At 34.3% G+C, this 15,948-nt stretch overlaps 1 protein-coding gene across 1 annotated transcript; it reads right to left on the bottom strand.

Annotated features, from left to right (window-relative positions):
• Window positions 1-750: 750 nt before the first annotated feature.
• LOC136037050 (zinc finger protein OZF-like) lies at window positions 751-15,864 on the bottom strand. The gene is made up of 3 exons (XM_065719479.1): window positions 14,339-15,864; window positions 11,547-13,113; window positions 751-4,179 (listed from the first exon to the last, which is right to left on the bottom strand). The coding sequence occupies exon 2, from the start codon at window positions 13,106-13,108 to the stop codon at window positions 11,603-11,605; it is 1,506 nt and encodes a 501-aa protein (XP_065575551.1). The 5' UTR covers window positions 13,109-13,113; window positions 14,339-15,864; the 3' UTR covers window positions 751-4,179; window positions 11,547-11,602.
• Between the last annotated feature and the right edge of the window lie 84 nt (window positions 15,865-15,948).

The following is a 15,948-nucleotide window of genomic DNA, read 5'->3' as shown; positions in this document are numbered from 1 at the left end:
GCAATTATAGCCTATTTGAGATTTAAAACAAAAACAAAATTTAAATGTTTAAGAAGCCAAAGTGAGGCTGATTTTTAGCCAATGAATATTTGTTCCGATTTTTAAAGATATAGATAGTTTGGAGGCTTCCGCTCAACCAACTTAGGTAATGGAAACCTATTTGAACTGTCCTACGTACATATATCCGATTTTACATTAAAAACAAAATTAAAATGTTTAAAAAGCGATGTTAATAACTCTTCACACGTCTTAAAATAATAATCAATAGCTGACTAATCAAATTTAAATGATACAAATCACAGAAAGGGAAGCAAAAAGGAATGAATGACAGGTTTAAAAACAAGGGTAAAAAAGTTTAGGGAAAGAATTTAAAGTTGAAAAATAATTTAGTTGGATGAAATAAGGGTTCTCCACATTTTAGAAGGCTGAAACAACTTAATTGGATTAAATAAAGCCCTGTTAGGATTGAATCAAGAAAATGTATGTATATATTGCAGATCTGATTAAAGTTCGTACTCTAATGAGTAAGGGAACTCAGGAAAAAGGAAAACAGAGGAAGAAAGTAAGGAGAAGCATAAAACGGAAACTCTTAATAAACGATACCCTCTGGCATAGCCAAAATGGAATATATTTATTTTTATCCCCTATGCAAGGGTAAATTACCACAGTGGAATAAAAATAAAATATCCCTAGGTTCTCTAACTCCTTGAAACCATAACGGACGTTGGCTCCAATTAGTTCTGTAAAATTTTTATTTCTAAAACTGAAAACTGTACATTATAGGGAAGGACTTTCAAGCGACAATGAAACACTTACACTTATTCAAAAGCTTCAGACGTAAGACGTATGCTGATAATTATAAAAAAGAAATAATAACCTGAATACATCTCTTCATTACAATTACTTTCTTTTCTCCTACGTAGATTATATTAGAAATATTACGCTACCTAGCAAAACAAAATGGCAAACTATAAAACAGAAAAAATTATGTCAATTATCTTTGTATTTTTTTTTTTACTTTCGTCAAGCATAACACCTTCTGCTAAAAAACCCACTGAACGAGTTACATATTTAGTCGTTCTGCTCATAGCTTATGCCAAGTTATGTAACAATCAATTGAAAATAGTTACAAAGCAAAGAAGCAACCTTCTTAAGGAAAATTTAATATTGGGTCAAAATAAACTTGAAGTTTTAACTGAAACTCCTTTTAAACTAAAACCTCAGATTCGATCTCGATTCAACCCCGTGCAAAATCTATTCTTCTAACTTTTAGATCATGAAAATATGCTTTCACTTATATGACAGTTTTCATGGTGCCCTTTGTATGACCTGCTACTGATCCTACATATGTTCTAGTGCATTTTACAAAATTACGGCTATGGACATAATCTACTAAGTAGGGGAAGCTAAGAAAGTGAAACTTCCAAATCCGTCGTAGAAAATAGCAACCAACGCCACCTATCATAACCGTAAGGGATTTAGTTTCGTACACTACGCAGGAGTAAATTATCATGGCTGACTTTATACACCTCTATAGACTATCTAGCTCAATGATACCTTTACGAAAGTCGTCAACAATGATTTCTATGATATTCTTCATCTTAAAATACCCGAAACCGCACACTTTGTACAATATAGAAGGACTTCCATTTGAGAATGAAAGATCTACAGTACCTCAAAACCTTCAGTAATTGCTGACAGCTATAATAGAATAAACGAATCTAAATATAACATTGAACATTATAACATTGATATAATGACATTTATTTTCTCCCTTTTACTTTAAATTAAAAATATTAATTAGGATTACCAAGCAAAACAAAATGGCTATCTATAAAAAAATATATCAATTATACATATAATTCCTTTATTTTGGTCCAAAACAAAACCTTCCGCCATAAAGACACTCGACCCTGTTTCGAAGCTATTAAATTTATGACAGGCAGATCAATAGTGGAGCCTGATTAAAAAGGACATTTTTCTATGTATTACCATTTTTTCTATCAGGCCTTTTCGTATGGAAAAATTTGACATGCAAACTTCCAGCAGGCTTTATTTAACTGAAAATTGCAAATTTTACAACAGTTTTAAAAGGCAACAGAAATTTAAGGGTATCCAGCATTACGTACTTCTCAACAACGATTAAAATTGAAAAAGAAAAATGTTCGAGTGGAATTAAAAGGTTCAATAACTAAGACTTACTTACGACTTCCCTCACAGCCTTTGAGATAAGGATTGCATATGATTTAACTTCCTTCTATGTCCGCACATAGTTTCGATTATTCTAAGGGGAGGGATGTTGAGAATGAGGTATGATGTGTAAGTTCCCATATCCTCTCTACCCAAAAACAAATAAAATTATTGAGATAATTTGGGAATAGTTTCACTTTTGGTTTTATCTCTTTCTCGTATGTTTCCGTACGGGTATTCGGCTATACGGGTATTCTGATTCTACAGCTTCAAAATATTTATAACTGTCGTCAAAGTCGACATTTGATGCCAAATATTTCGTTTTAAATTTCAATATTAAAAATAATGCAGTATTTCATACTGTATAATTTCACTTAACAAATTAACTTAAATTATTCATTACAAAGGCTACACAAAGGATAAAATAGATGTATAAACAATAAATAAATTGACAGAAAATAAAACAAAAAATGATAAATCAACTTGAAAACAGCAACTTCAAGAAAGATACAGACTAATTCAGCAAGACAAGAGGAAAACCAAACGCATTAAAAACTACTATCCATTTGAATATACACTATATGTCTAACAGCAAAAACTATTTTGTCTACAACAGATAGTTGCACACATTTCAACCTCAACCGCACCCCACACCTCAAACTCAAAGTTAGTTTTTTTTTTCTTCAGTGTGTGAAATACTTGATGTGCATTGAAGCACTTAAGAGAATTCCTTCTAACAAATACCAGGTTTGAGGGGTTTCTCGCATATATATAGTTTTTTAGGCTTGTTCAAATGGTGAGTTCGCAAAAAGCATTTCTTCCACAAATTACATTTAAACAGTTTTTACCTGTGTGCACTCACTGGTGCAAATCAAATTACTTGAATGAGAAAAGCATCTGTTACATAAATCATATTTAAACAGTTTTTCACCTGTGTGTGTTTTCTGTTGTTTAATCAAATTGCCGTTTAAAGAAAAGTATTTGTTACATACATTTCATATATACAGTTTTTCACCTAAATGTAGTTTTTTATGCTTGTCTAAACTGCTTGATCGAGAAAACCATTTCTTACACACATCACATTTAAACGGTTTGTCACCAGTATGCACTTTTCAGTGCAAATTCAAACTGCTTTACACAGAAAAACATTTCTTTCATGCATCACATTTAAACAGATTTTTACCAGTATGTACTCTCTGGTGTACTATCAAACTGTTTGATCGGGAAAAACATTTGTTACATACATCACACTTAAACAGTTTTTCACCTGTGTGAACTCTCTTGTGCTTTACCAGATTGCTTGATTGAGAAAAAAAATTTGTTACATATTTCACATTAAATGGTTTTTCACCTGTATGCGCTCTGGTGCACAATCAAATTGCTTGAATAAGAAATGCGTTTCTTGCATAGATCACACCTATATAGTTTTTCTCCCGTATTTATTCTTGGATGTCTTTCTAATTTTCTACGGTTTTTACTATACAAGCGGCTATTTGACTGTTTCCTTATTGTCTAGGCCCTTTGCTATTGGTCCCGAATTTGAGGAAGTGCTAGTGGACGGATTCTGTGAAACCGCTAACAATGGATTTCCCTGTAGGTCTAGTTCTGACAGGGTCGGTGAAAAGTGACCTTTTAGTATTAGATGTTGTTTTATATCGCCAATACATTCACACAAACAAATGGGGCATCTTCTTGTTTCTCCCATTTGGTGTTTAAAAAAATGTGGAATAAAATCTGTATAATCACAAACTATTTCATGGCAGACATTACACTCGATTAGTGAAAGTTTTTCACAGCCAGTGCCAAAATGTAGATCTACCATCAAAAATGATTTCTCGGTTTCGCCACAGGAGTCAAAACATCAGATCGCAGCAGTTAATTCTTCTATAGCCTTCTCTCTCAGCCTTTTCACGACAATGGTTAGTTTTGGGCCTAAGAGTTCTGGTTGAATTGTACCATCAGAATTTCTCGGAGTAGAGCTCATTATCTCTAAAGATTAGAGAAAAATAAATTAAAGCTAGCATAACAATTATAAATAAAAAGTGAGCTTTCAAAACTAATACATGATTAAGGTCTAGATTGTCTCCCCAATATTTTTGAGTTTTTAAGCTATCTGATATAATGCAGATCAAGTTCTATCCTAAATTGAATTAGAAGGAAGGGAAATGCTTCAAACTTCCTATCCCCATTCCAATTTCTTCAAATCCCGTGCCTATCATAGGAGACAAAATCTCGCAGTTGAACGACACACTATTTCATTGGCTCTGTGTATCAAGTCATTCAGATGCATTTGAAAATGATGTCTTAGCAAATCAAAAGTATATCCTTTAAATTACCATTGTTGAAACTTTATTCATGAAAGATACAACCACCCTCATTGAACAAGAAGAAAATATAGCTTTTTTTTACATGGGCAGCAGCGATACGTTGTCTTATTTTTCTTTGTCACAATTTATACACTGGAAAATCACAGAGAGCTGTTCAAGGGCTCATAAAAATAAATCTTATATCGTATCGTTTTGTTATTTGCCAAGACTATAAAAGGGCGTCATAAAGTGCCACATGGTGCACTAAAAGCTGGGTCAGACACATGTACACCATAGAGAACTAATTCTGTGCTCATTTATAAAATAAACTATATACTTAATTGCTCTTTATAAGTTTGACTTTACAAGACAATCATAAAGTGACACAAAGTACCCAGAAAGTCCACTTTGGGTTTTCTGTTCATTCTTAAAATAAATATTAATTGGAAAAGATGTTGTCCATTGAAAAAATTCGGAGGACAGATCTCCCCCCTTCCTGCAGAAATTATCCTCTAAAATGGACAAAGAGTATGCATTAGTACTGCTTATTTGTAGTCAGAAAATTTTTGATTTGTGAGAAAAACACACGTATAATGTTTGGATTCACTTTATTATACTTGTAGCAGATACTTCGTACAGCATGTGGATGCGGAGATAATTGTCACATACGTAGCGCTAACGTTGGGTGAAAAACGACTAATAAGAATAATAATCCTCAACACATCTATGTCAATTCTTTTGTTTGGAGCTGGTTAAAAGAAATATTTGGAAAAGCAAAAGCAAGTTAAAGTAAGTTAACGTGGTATTGCTAAGAGACAGTTCTACATTAATGGGTTAGTAAATGAATCCAAAATGCAACAAATAGGACGCAATCAGCGCTCACTAGGCGTTTCAATTACAAATAAAACAATTTGGAGTTATGTTGGAGTTCTGATTCAAATATGAACGCAAAAATTAAAACAATTAAAGCATTTCTGGAGCTGATCCCTCCTCTCTACTAACTTCTATGACTAAGCTACAACCGATTTGACCTATCTAGCTACAGTACAAATATTATTATAAAAAGCATTAAGTCTTAGTATCTTTTTTATTGATTTCTTTTCATTTTTTAATGAATAAACTACTGGTTTTCAGTGATTTCATGTCTTTCAGTGATCCCATCTATGTCCTATTTGTAGATATAAAGGGTGTATTCATATCCATTTTGAATGTTATAAAACAAGGAAATTTTATATTGAACTGATAGATTATAGGAAGTAAAGGACCTTTCTTATCAAGGGAGAAAATTTAACCTTCGCGAAGGTGGCGAAACAGGAAGTATAGTACATTTTCGTAATATTTCCCATAACTAGGCTCACCTATTTACTTGACAAAATTTTTACGACGGTATATTTGTATAAATAATAATGTAGAACATATTAAGAAGTGTAGCCCCTGTTTCTTTTTTTGCATGTAAAAAAATTAAGAACAATTATGGATTAATTAACAAAAAAAATTGTTGGTGCTCAAAGTAAAGAACGAAGTTGAAACTTAAAACGAGCAACAGTTTGTCTGTTACTTAATAATTTTTTTTTCCAAATTATTGAGGGGGGATCGATTCCCCCTCCCAAAAAAGCCACTGACAAACACCATTACTCTTGAATAAAAAAATGAGGATAGTAGATACGGATCATCTCCACTACTTGAAAGAAATGATTCTGTTTGTAGTAAATTTATTAGTTTCAACTTTGAATCGATGACTCATTTTAGTTTAAGATCGTTTTAGGATTCTTCCATTCAATTTTTACTACTAACAACTCACTAAAGTACCAAGCCACTTGAGGCAAATAAAGCTTAGAATGCCCCTCCTCAATCACAATGTAATCAAAACATTAATCTTAACAACTTCGCAGGAAGTCCAAAACTTTTTATGAGAGACTAGAAGGCAACTAGCCCCGCTCTCCCTCCATGCTCCTTTTCCCCAAAATGCATCAGATAAAATTTTGTGATAGGCAATTCGTTAAAGATAGTTCAAAAGTTTGATAACAAAACTCTGGTGTCAAAACAACCCCACAGGGCCCGGGGGCAGGCATTGTAAGTTATGCCTTGGGGCATATATAGTTCATATAAAAGGGATGCTCGTATATACATCAGAGAAGTTTAATTTGCTTGGAAGGGGAAAGTCCTTGTTCACTTTTTAAGAGCAAAAACAGATCGGAGGGCAACTACATATATTGTTCTTATGGAAGGGATGCTTGTATAAGCTTCAGGAGGGCTAACTTGATTGGAAATTGAACGTTCTAGTTGGATTTTTAAGAGTCAAAATGACCGGAGGGCAGTAAGCCTCCCCCGACACATTTTTCAACAAATGAATCAGATAAGAAATTTCAAGATAGCCATTTTGTCAAAAATGGTTCGGAGGTCAGATAACAAAATTCCAAAGTGGACACAGCCCTCCAGGGCCCGGGACAGACGTAAGTTATGGCCTGGATTCATATAGGGCTCATATTGAAGGAATGCTAGGATAAACTTCAAAAAAGGCTAATTTGATTGAAAGTTGAAAATTCTAGCTTAGTTTTTAAGAGTCAAAAGTGATAGAAGGACAGCTAGTCCCCATTTTCCCCAAATGCATCAGATGAAAACCTCGAGATACACATTTCGTTAAAAATAGTTAAAAGGTCATATAACAAAAATTACGATGGGGAAAAAGCCCCCCACAGCCCAGGGGCAGCAGTTGTAAGCTATATCCTGGGGGCATATATGGTTCTTATGGAAGAAATGTTCGTATAAACTTCAGAATGCTAATTTGATTAGAAATTGAAAGTTGTAATTCACTTTTTAACAGTCAAAAGTGATCGGAGGTCAGATAGCCTCCCCCCCACGCCTTATTTCCCCCAAATGTATCGGATAAAAACATTGAGATAGCCATTTTGTTAAGAATAGTTCATAGGTCAGATAAAAAGATTTCCTGTGTCGAAACAACCCCCTAAGGCTCGGAGGTAGGCGTCGTAAGTTATGCCCTGGAGGTATATATGACTCTTATAGAAGGGAAGCTCGTATCAACTTCAGAGAAGGTTCATCTTTTTTTTAAAGTGAAAGTTCTAGTTCACTTTTTAAGAGTCAAAAGAGATCAGAGGGCAACAAGGCCCCCTCCCCTTCTCGCTCATTTCCCCCAAATGCATCAGATACAAAATTTTGAGATAGCCATTTTGTTAAAAATAGTTAAAAAGCTAGATAACAAAAACTCTGGTGTCGAAATCACCCCACAGGGCCCGGGGGGGCAGGCGTTGTAAGTTATGCACTGGGGGCATATATGGTTCCTATGGAGGGGATGCTCGTACATACGTCAGAGAGGGCTAATTTGTTTGGAAAGTAAAAGTTCTTGTTCACCTTTTAAGAGGTATAAGAAATCGGAGGGCAACAAGCCTCCCCCTCTCCCCACGCGCCCTTTTCCCCCAAATGCATCAGGTAAAAATTTTGAGATAGCCATTTTGTTAGAAATAGTTAAAAAGTCCCGCAACAAAACTCTGGTTTCAACACAACCCTCCTGGGCCAGGAGACGGTTGTTATAAGTTATGCCCTGGGGGCTGCTTTCTGGTGAAGACGGCAGATTATTGAAAAGTTGAAAAACTTTGTTGTCAAAAAAGGATTTTTTTGACTTCCTAGCCGGAACTCAGACAGGCAACATAAGAGACGCACAAGGTACCACTTACGTGAAGCCACTGCTGGTCAAATAGTGGAATCCAGTGGTTGGCTAAGAACCTCTATCAAAGTGGGGTTAAAAATTGACCAAATGGAAAATAAAAAATTAGAGGCTGTGGAAAGAAAGAAACCACGCCATCAGTAGCAATCTTATCCCTTATGCTAAGGCCGTGAGAGCTCATATAGAGTCAGTTTCTCACCCACAAGTTCAATTTATGATGAATAGGCCATGTTCAAGTTTTGAATATTTTGCAAAAAAACTGCTTCTCTATTGGTTAATTGTAAGCTCCCTTATGTCAAAAAACGAAAATTTTTATCTTCCAATGTAACCACATAATTCTTGCATAAACTCAACATAAGCACTATTTATTTCGCTTAGGTGTCCGTCTGAGTGGCACCTTAGAAAAATAAGGATGGCAAGGCAATTACAACTGTAAGGCTATTTTTGAGCTGTTTGGTTCAACATTTTTCTTTCTGCTTGTTTTCAGATTTATTCTCTTAGTTCCTATTTCCAAATTTTAAAGCATATTTTTTAAATTTGAATTCTATGCTAGATTTATGCTTATAACCTATTTTCAGCTTCAGGTTGGACATATCCCCTGAAAGTAGACAATAGCCCCTGAAAGTTTCATCTGGATCTCTAGAGCCATTCTGAATGTTTAGCAAATGATTTTGAAAATTAGTGGCAGATAATGTCTTTTGATTTACAAAGATTCACTTTTCGTTTCTAAAACATACTCTTGGCAGAAGTTGTTACTCTTAAGGCTTCGAGGTCTATCCACGTCCATATTTATAAGACTTTTTGACGTTCCTTAACAAAATGGGTTGAATAAAGCCCAGACCAGACATCATTGGGGTATGAAAAAAGGGAAATTTAGAAAAGAAACAGGATGAGGCAAGCTACCCTGAAAAAATTTTAGCCACTAAAGTGGACACTAAAAGTTTGAAGTGTACTTGACATTACTTTGAACATTTAGTCAGCTATTACAACTATGATCAGTCAAATATCTATCAATATTTATCACCGTTTTCAAACAAGATTCAGAGATATCGAGCCGTTCAAATAAGATAGTGTCTTGGACACAGTCAAGTGTTTGATAGGATACTGAGGATATGTCGTATTCGAAAAAAAAAAAATACCGATGTGTTTTTAACCAGATTTACATTGTTTTTGTTGTCTCTTAACTTTTCTTGCTTGAAGTATTCACGAAACCCAAATAAGAAAACTGTACCCTGGACACATTTTCAACCCATTCATAACTGAAACAATAGTTTTCAAAAATATTTCTGCAGTTTCCGAAGATGAAAGAAAGATTTTTTTTCACAATAACAAAATTTGTAGAATATAACATAACAAAACAATTAAGATTGTTTTAAGCAGCTCGAGACCATATGTTTTACTTATTTTCAGCTGTTTCTCTTGCAATATGTTAATTTTTTATTTGGCTTTTACTACTACTAAAAGCTACACACCCGCGTCAGATCTTTCCCGTTAGGAATTGCTTTCAATATTTTTCCGATTTTTAAAGATATAAATATTTTGGAGGCTTCCGCTCAACCAACTTAGGTAATGGAAACCTATTTTAATTATCCTATGTACTTATAGCCAATTTGACATTAAAAACAAAAACAAAATTGAAATGTTTAAGAAGCTAAAGCGAGGCTGATTTTCATCCAATGGAAAAGAAACAATTGAATAGTCAAGACGGATACTTGAAAACATTATACCTCAAACAAAGAATAACTTTTAAAGCAAACTGTACCAGAACATAAAAATTACTCTTCACATGTCTTAAAGTAATAATCAATAGCTGACTAATCAAATTTAAATGATACAAATCACAGAAAGGGAAGCAAAAAAAGGAATGAATGAAAGGTTTAAACAACAGGGTGAAAAAAGAGTCTTAGGAAAGAATTTAAAGCAGAAAAACAACTTATTTGGATTAAATAAGTCTTTTCCACATCTTAGAAAGCAAAACCAGCTTAATTGGATTAAATTAAGCCCTGTTAGGATTGAATCCAGAAAATTAATATATATATATATATATATATATATATATATATATATATATATATATATATATATATATATATGCATATATATATATATATATATATATATATATATATATATATATATATTATGAAACTGATTAAGAACGTGTCCGAAAGCTTATTTCACGGAGAATGCAGCATCCGGATGCAGGGTGAATTCTGAATACTCAGTCCGAAAGCTATTTTCGTCATTTGTTCTTTAAACCTCAAGAACAGTCGTAATTTTGTTTGTGCCTAATCAACAGCAACTCAACAGTAGCAGGGAAGAAACAGAAACCGACCTGGAGATGGAAAACAGCTTCCATCTTGCTAGTGATATGAGAGTCAGCCCTTTAAAGTCAACAGTTTCAACAATTAGTTTCCTAAAAACTCCCCCTTCTTTCTCCTGTCCTATCCCCCCTGAAATGTCTATTAATGCTACGAAATTACTGAGTGTTACCATCTCAAGCGACTTAAAATGGGATCGCCACGTTAATGATTTATTAAAACGTAAAAATACTGCTTTCTTTCTCCTCAAAATCTTTAATAAATTTCAATGTCCTAAATCGCATTGTTTGAGGATTTTTCTCTCTTTTGTACTTCCTACCCTTGAATACACTTGTCCTGTTTGTCATCCTGGCATCTCCAATAAAGTGTCAAACAGAATAGAGGCAGTTCAAAAAAGATGCCTAAGAATTATCTTCAATGAGGGTAAAGTGCCTTATATTTCCCTTCTTCGGAGAGCAAATCTAGACACCCTTAAGGAAAGGAGAGCGCAAATTTTGTTTGCGTTTTGCCCACAATGCCTTGAATAACCCTCGTAATACTTCTCTTTTCTCTAGTGATCATTTACCCCCCGAACTCGCCCCCCACGTTTTACTTCAAGAAAAATCCTCACTGAAAGATATAGAAGAACGTTCATCCCTCACATAGTTAAAATTTTAAATCAAAAACCCCCCTGTTCTCACTCTACTTTTATCTTAGAGTTTTAGTGTTTATTTTTCAATTGCGAACTTTGTAATGCTTGCTAGATAGACTTTTGTTAATTTTTGTTTTCCTTTGTTTTACTTTACAAGTTTTTATTGATTGACTTTTATTGATTGCAATTCTAAAATTTTGTACTGATACTTAGTGCGAATTCGGCCCTTTTGGGCTTGTGATAGCCGCTTTTTTGAAATAAGATCTTATCTTATCTTATACATTATAACCTGTCTCATACAGCTAGATATAAAAGTTTAACCAGATAGATTAAGGATAATAAAAGCAGCTAAAATAATAAATAGGATAAATATAAAACCAACTATTATATAGGTAGAAAAAAACAACAGTTTTTACCTTGTATGTAGTTTTTTTATGCTCAATCAAACGATGAGAACGAGAAAATTATTTCTTTAACCAGTATGCACTCTTTGGTGCGACATCAAAGTGCTTGACTGACAAAACCCTTTGTAACATCTGTCGCATTTAAACGGTTTTTCACCTGTGTGTATTCTCTGGTGTGTAATCAAAGTGCCGGATTGAGAAAAAACTTTGTTACATACGTCACATTTAAACGGTTTTTCACCTGTGTGTGTTCTCTGGTGTGTAATCAAAGTGCTGGAATGAGAAAAAACTTTGTTACATACGTCACATTTAAATGGTTTTTCACCTGTATGCACTCTCTGGTGCATGATCAAACTCTTTAACTGAGAAAAACATTTGTTACACACATCGCATTTAAACGGTTTTTCACCTGTGTGTGTTCTCTGGTGTGTGATCAAACTGTAGTTTACAGAAAAGCATTTGTTACATACGTCACATTTAAACGGTTTTTCCCCTGTGTGTGTTCTCTGGTGTGTGATCAAATTGACACTTACAGAAAAGCATTTGTTACATACGTCACATTTAAATGGTTTTTCACCTGTATGCACTCTCTGGTGCATGATCAAACTGTTGTACTGAGAAAAACCTTTGTCTTTTGTGGAAAAGCATTTGTTACACACATCACATTTAAACAGTTTTTCACCTATGTGTGTTCTCTGGTGTGTGATCAAATTGTAGTTTACAGAAAAGTACTTGTTACACACATTACATTGAAACAGTTTTTCACCAGTATGGACTCTTTGGTGTCGATTCAAACTGCTTGAATGAAAAAAACCTTTTTTACACACATTACATTGAAACAGTTTTTCACCAGTATGGACTCTTTGGTGCCGATTCAAACTGCTTGAATGAGAAAAACCTTTGTTACATACGTCACATTTAAACAGTTTTTCAACTAGAAGCACTCTCTGGCGCCCAATCAAATTGCTTGAATGAGAAAAGCGCTTCTTGCCTACATCACACTTTTCTAGTTTTTTCCTCGTCTTTGCTCTTGGATGTCTTTCTAATTTTCTACGGTGTTTACTGAGCAAGAGACTATTAGAAAATATTTCCGGATTTTCTAGGCTTTTGGCTTCTAATTCATGTGAATTTGAGCAACCGTTAGGGGACGGATTTTTTGAAACCACTATCAATGTATTTCTCAGTAGGTCTTCTTCTGACGGGGTCAGTGAAAAGTGACCTTTTATAATTAGATGTTGTTTTATATCACCAATACATTCACACAAACAAATGGGGCATCGTCTTGTTTCTCCCATTTCGTGTTCCATAAAATGTGGAACAAACTCTCTGTATTCACGCAATACTGCAGGGCAGACACCGCACTCGATTGGTGAAAGTTTTTCACAGCCAGTGTCAAAATGAAGATCCAGCATAAAAGATGATTTCTCGGTTTTCCCACAGGAGTCACAACGCCAGATCCCAGCAGTTAATTCTTCTATTGCCTTCTCTCTCAGCCTTTTCAAGACAACGATTAGTTTTGGGCCTAAGAGTTCTGGTTGCATTACACCATCAGAATTGCTCAGAGTAGAACTCATTATCTCTAAAGGAAGAGAAAAATAAATTAAAGCTAGTATAATAATTATAAATAAAAAGTGAGTGTTTCAAAAGTAACACATGATTAGGGTTTATATAAAAAAAAAATTGTAGAATACTACTAAAAGGCTTTTTAAAAAAAAGAAAAGAGAAATGTAATGAGAATGAACCAATATTTGAATTAGACTGAGATTTATATTCCCCTCTAAAATGTATAATATTTCACTAAAATTACATTCGGTAATGAAATTATTAATTCATTAAATCTACAAAATTTCTTGTCATATATTTGACACTTGAAGATATCCGGAATCACTTCCAGTTTTAATGCACGCTGCAACTTGTTTCATCACCCTCTTGAACAGCTGTTTATAAAATTCCCTTCATAAATTTCGTCAAAAGAGTCTAGCCTTTTCTACCTGAAAATATGTTCTAAAATTAGAGATAAGGGTTTTACAATCTGGATAGGTAGTTGTGTAAAGTGAAGGAAATATTAGGATATGGGTCAATATCATTGGTGGAGCCCCTTGCATCTATCTTCACCTTTTCCCCCTCCAAAGGGGACTGCGTTTTATTGAACTTAGACTGTAAAGCCTAATCAATCAAGCCTCAATCAATCTCAGGAGGAGCTTCTTCCACCCTCCGTGCACATAAACTTAGCAGCATAGAAATAGAAATAGCAACCCAATGGCAGCATAGAAATAGCAGCCCACCTAAAAGCTGAATATACTCGGCACAAATAGAAAACCGAATTAAAGAAAGTTTTAAACTTGGAAGTATGTAATGTATATGCTAAATAACGTCGAACAAACACGATTTACTACGATATTTGTGTCAGAACATCAATTAATCATACACAATCGAAACATGTCAATTCCTCAATTGTAATTGAAGAATTACGAATTACACCATACAAATCATCAATGACTAGATCATTTGAACATGAACCATTTGGCAAAGCTGCTACATGTTGGCCGGCTCATAGGCAAAGAGATACCCTTCAGGCCCATATTCTTCTCCCCCTAACAAAAAATTCTGACACCTTCACAGTGTTTCCAAGAATTTCTGTATAATATCCTAATTTTAGAGATTTTTAGTGTGTACGGGGAGGGGGGGCAAAACTGGCTTTTGAATAAAAATTATCTTTTCCACCTTTTTTTTACTATCTGGGTTAGACACCTTCTACATATCTTTACATGGGTTTATAAATTTACATAGGTTAGCCTACTTACTTGCTTTATATAATTGTCTAATGTATTCAAATTAAATTATCCAATTAATAGCCTTTTCTTTTCCACCTGCACAAGCGTTGGGCATAATACTGAAGACGTAGACATGTATCTTTTGCTCGTCGTTAGAGCCAGAGAATTTATTTTCCAGCAGCTGGAAACAAGAGATTAGAAACCAAAACTAATAAGACTAATTCGAGAATATTGAAGCTAATTTATATGCCAGCCTAAAATCAACAGATGCGTTTTACATTCTTAAATGAATGGTAAGGATCAGTCTTAAGCGAATAGACGTGGAACATTGACAAAAGCTTTATTTTATCCGATGCACTGATATAATCTACACAATTCTAATCTACTCTGACGAGAGTCTTCTCCAAATTGACTGCTACAATCAAAGCTACTCTTCACTTTTACCTGATGGAAAAATATCTATACTGAATGGCATAAATTCACATCAAGTTGTAGTAAAGCTCTTTCTATTTGCATTTCTTGTCAACTAAAACCAAAGCGTTCGATTTGACAAGCTGGTTGTTAGTCAACTGAAAAATCATCTTTCGAACTCCTGGGAAAACTCATATTTCCATCCCAAGTAAACAGCGAAAGGAAAACCCAAGTATCCAGCAGAAAACCTCAGCCTGATTGATTTTTTTCGCTCCTCTTAAAATATTTTCAGAAAGACAGGCATTGTTAAAAAATGTTCCGTTCCTAAAAAAATTCCAACTCAGTGCCGATTTATTGGTGGCACTTCGCCATGGGAAGACGCAACCGAGTAGGCAGTGGCGTATTTAAGAGATTTATTTCTTAACGAGCTTAATCTCTTACATGCAGTAGTTCTCTTGATTTCTTGCAGCGTAGTTTGATAATTAATAGGAAGTGCTCACAACAAGGAAAATTTTCTCCTTTACAGGTGTTATTTTACTTTTATATGTATATTAATGCTATTCACTTTTAAGATTTATTTCACGCCATGATTCCTAATTTATCATTCCCTCGGTAATTCCATCCCTGGGTGTACGGAAAAGTGTCATTTTCCGTAAAAATCTTCTTCCTTCATATAGCAGCCTGTTAATGTTTGCATTAACGAAAGATTTGAACTGCTTGAATCTATGATACTATTAAATAAAAAAAGAGTTTTTCAACTGTAAGTAAGGGGCAACATTAAAACTTAAAACGAATAGAAATTATTACTTATGTGAGGGGGGTTCAACCCATCGTCAATACCTCGCTCTTTACAGAAAGTATTTTTAGTTCTTTCAAAAGAACTATTTATTCTAATAAAACGATCTCCGTGATTCAGGGGTCATTCTTAACGAATTAGAACAAAATTCGAACTTTAGCTTAAAAAGCGAGGTATTGACTAGGGGACGAACCCCCTCATATACGAAATAATTTCTGTTCGTTTAAGTTTTAATGTTGCTTCTTACTTTCAGTTGAAAAACTTGTTTATTTTTATTTCCAGTCGTTTTTTAAATAAAACTGGGAAAACCGACGCCTTCCTGGAAAATTCTCTTCCCCCATGAAAAAATCCCTCCTTGAAAAGATCCTCCCACGTAACCCCTCCCCCCACACCACCAGAGAAAATTCCCTCTGAAAAGTTTTGGTTACTATTG

The sequence above is a fragment of the Artemia franciscana genome, chromosome 16, assembly GCF_032884065.1.
Source record: "Artemia franciscana chromosome 16, ASM3288406v1, whole genome shotgun sequence".
NCBI classification, from domain to species: domain Eukaryota; kingdom Metazoa; phylum Arthropoda; class Branchiopoda; order Anostraca; family Artemiidae; genus Artemia; species Artemia franciscana.
This window is presented reverse-complemented; position numbering and strand designations above follow the sequence as displayed.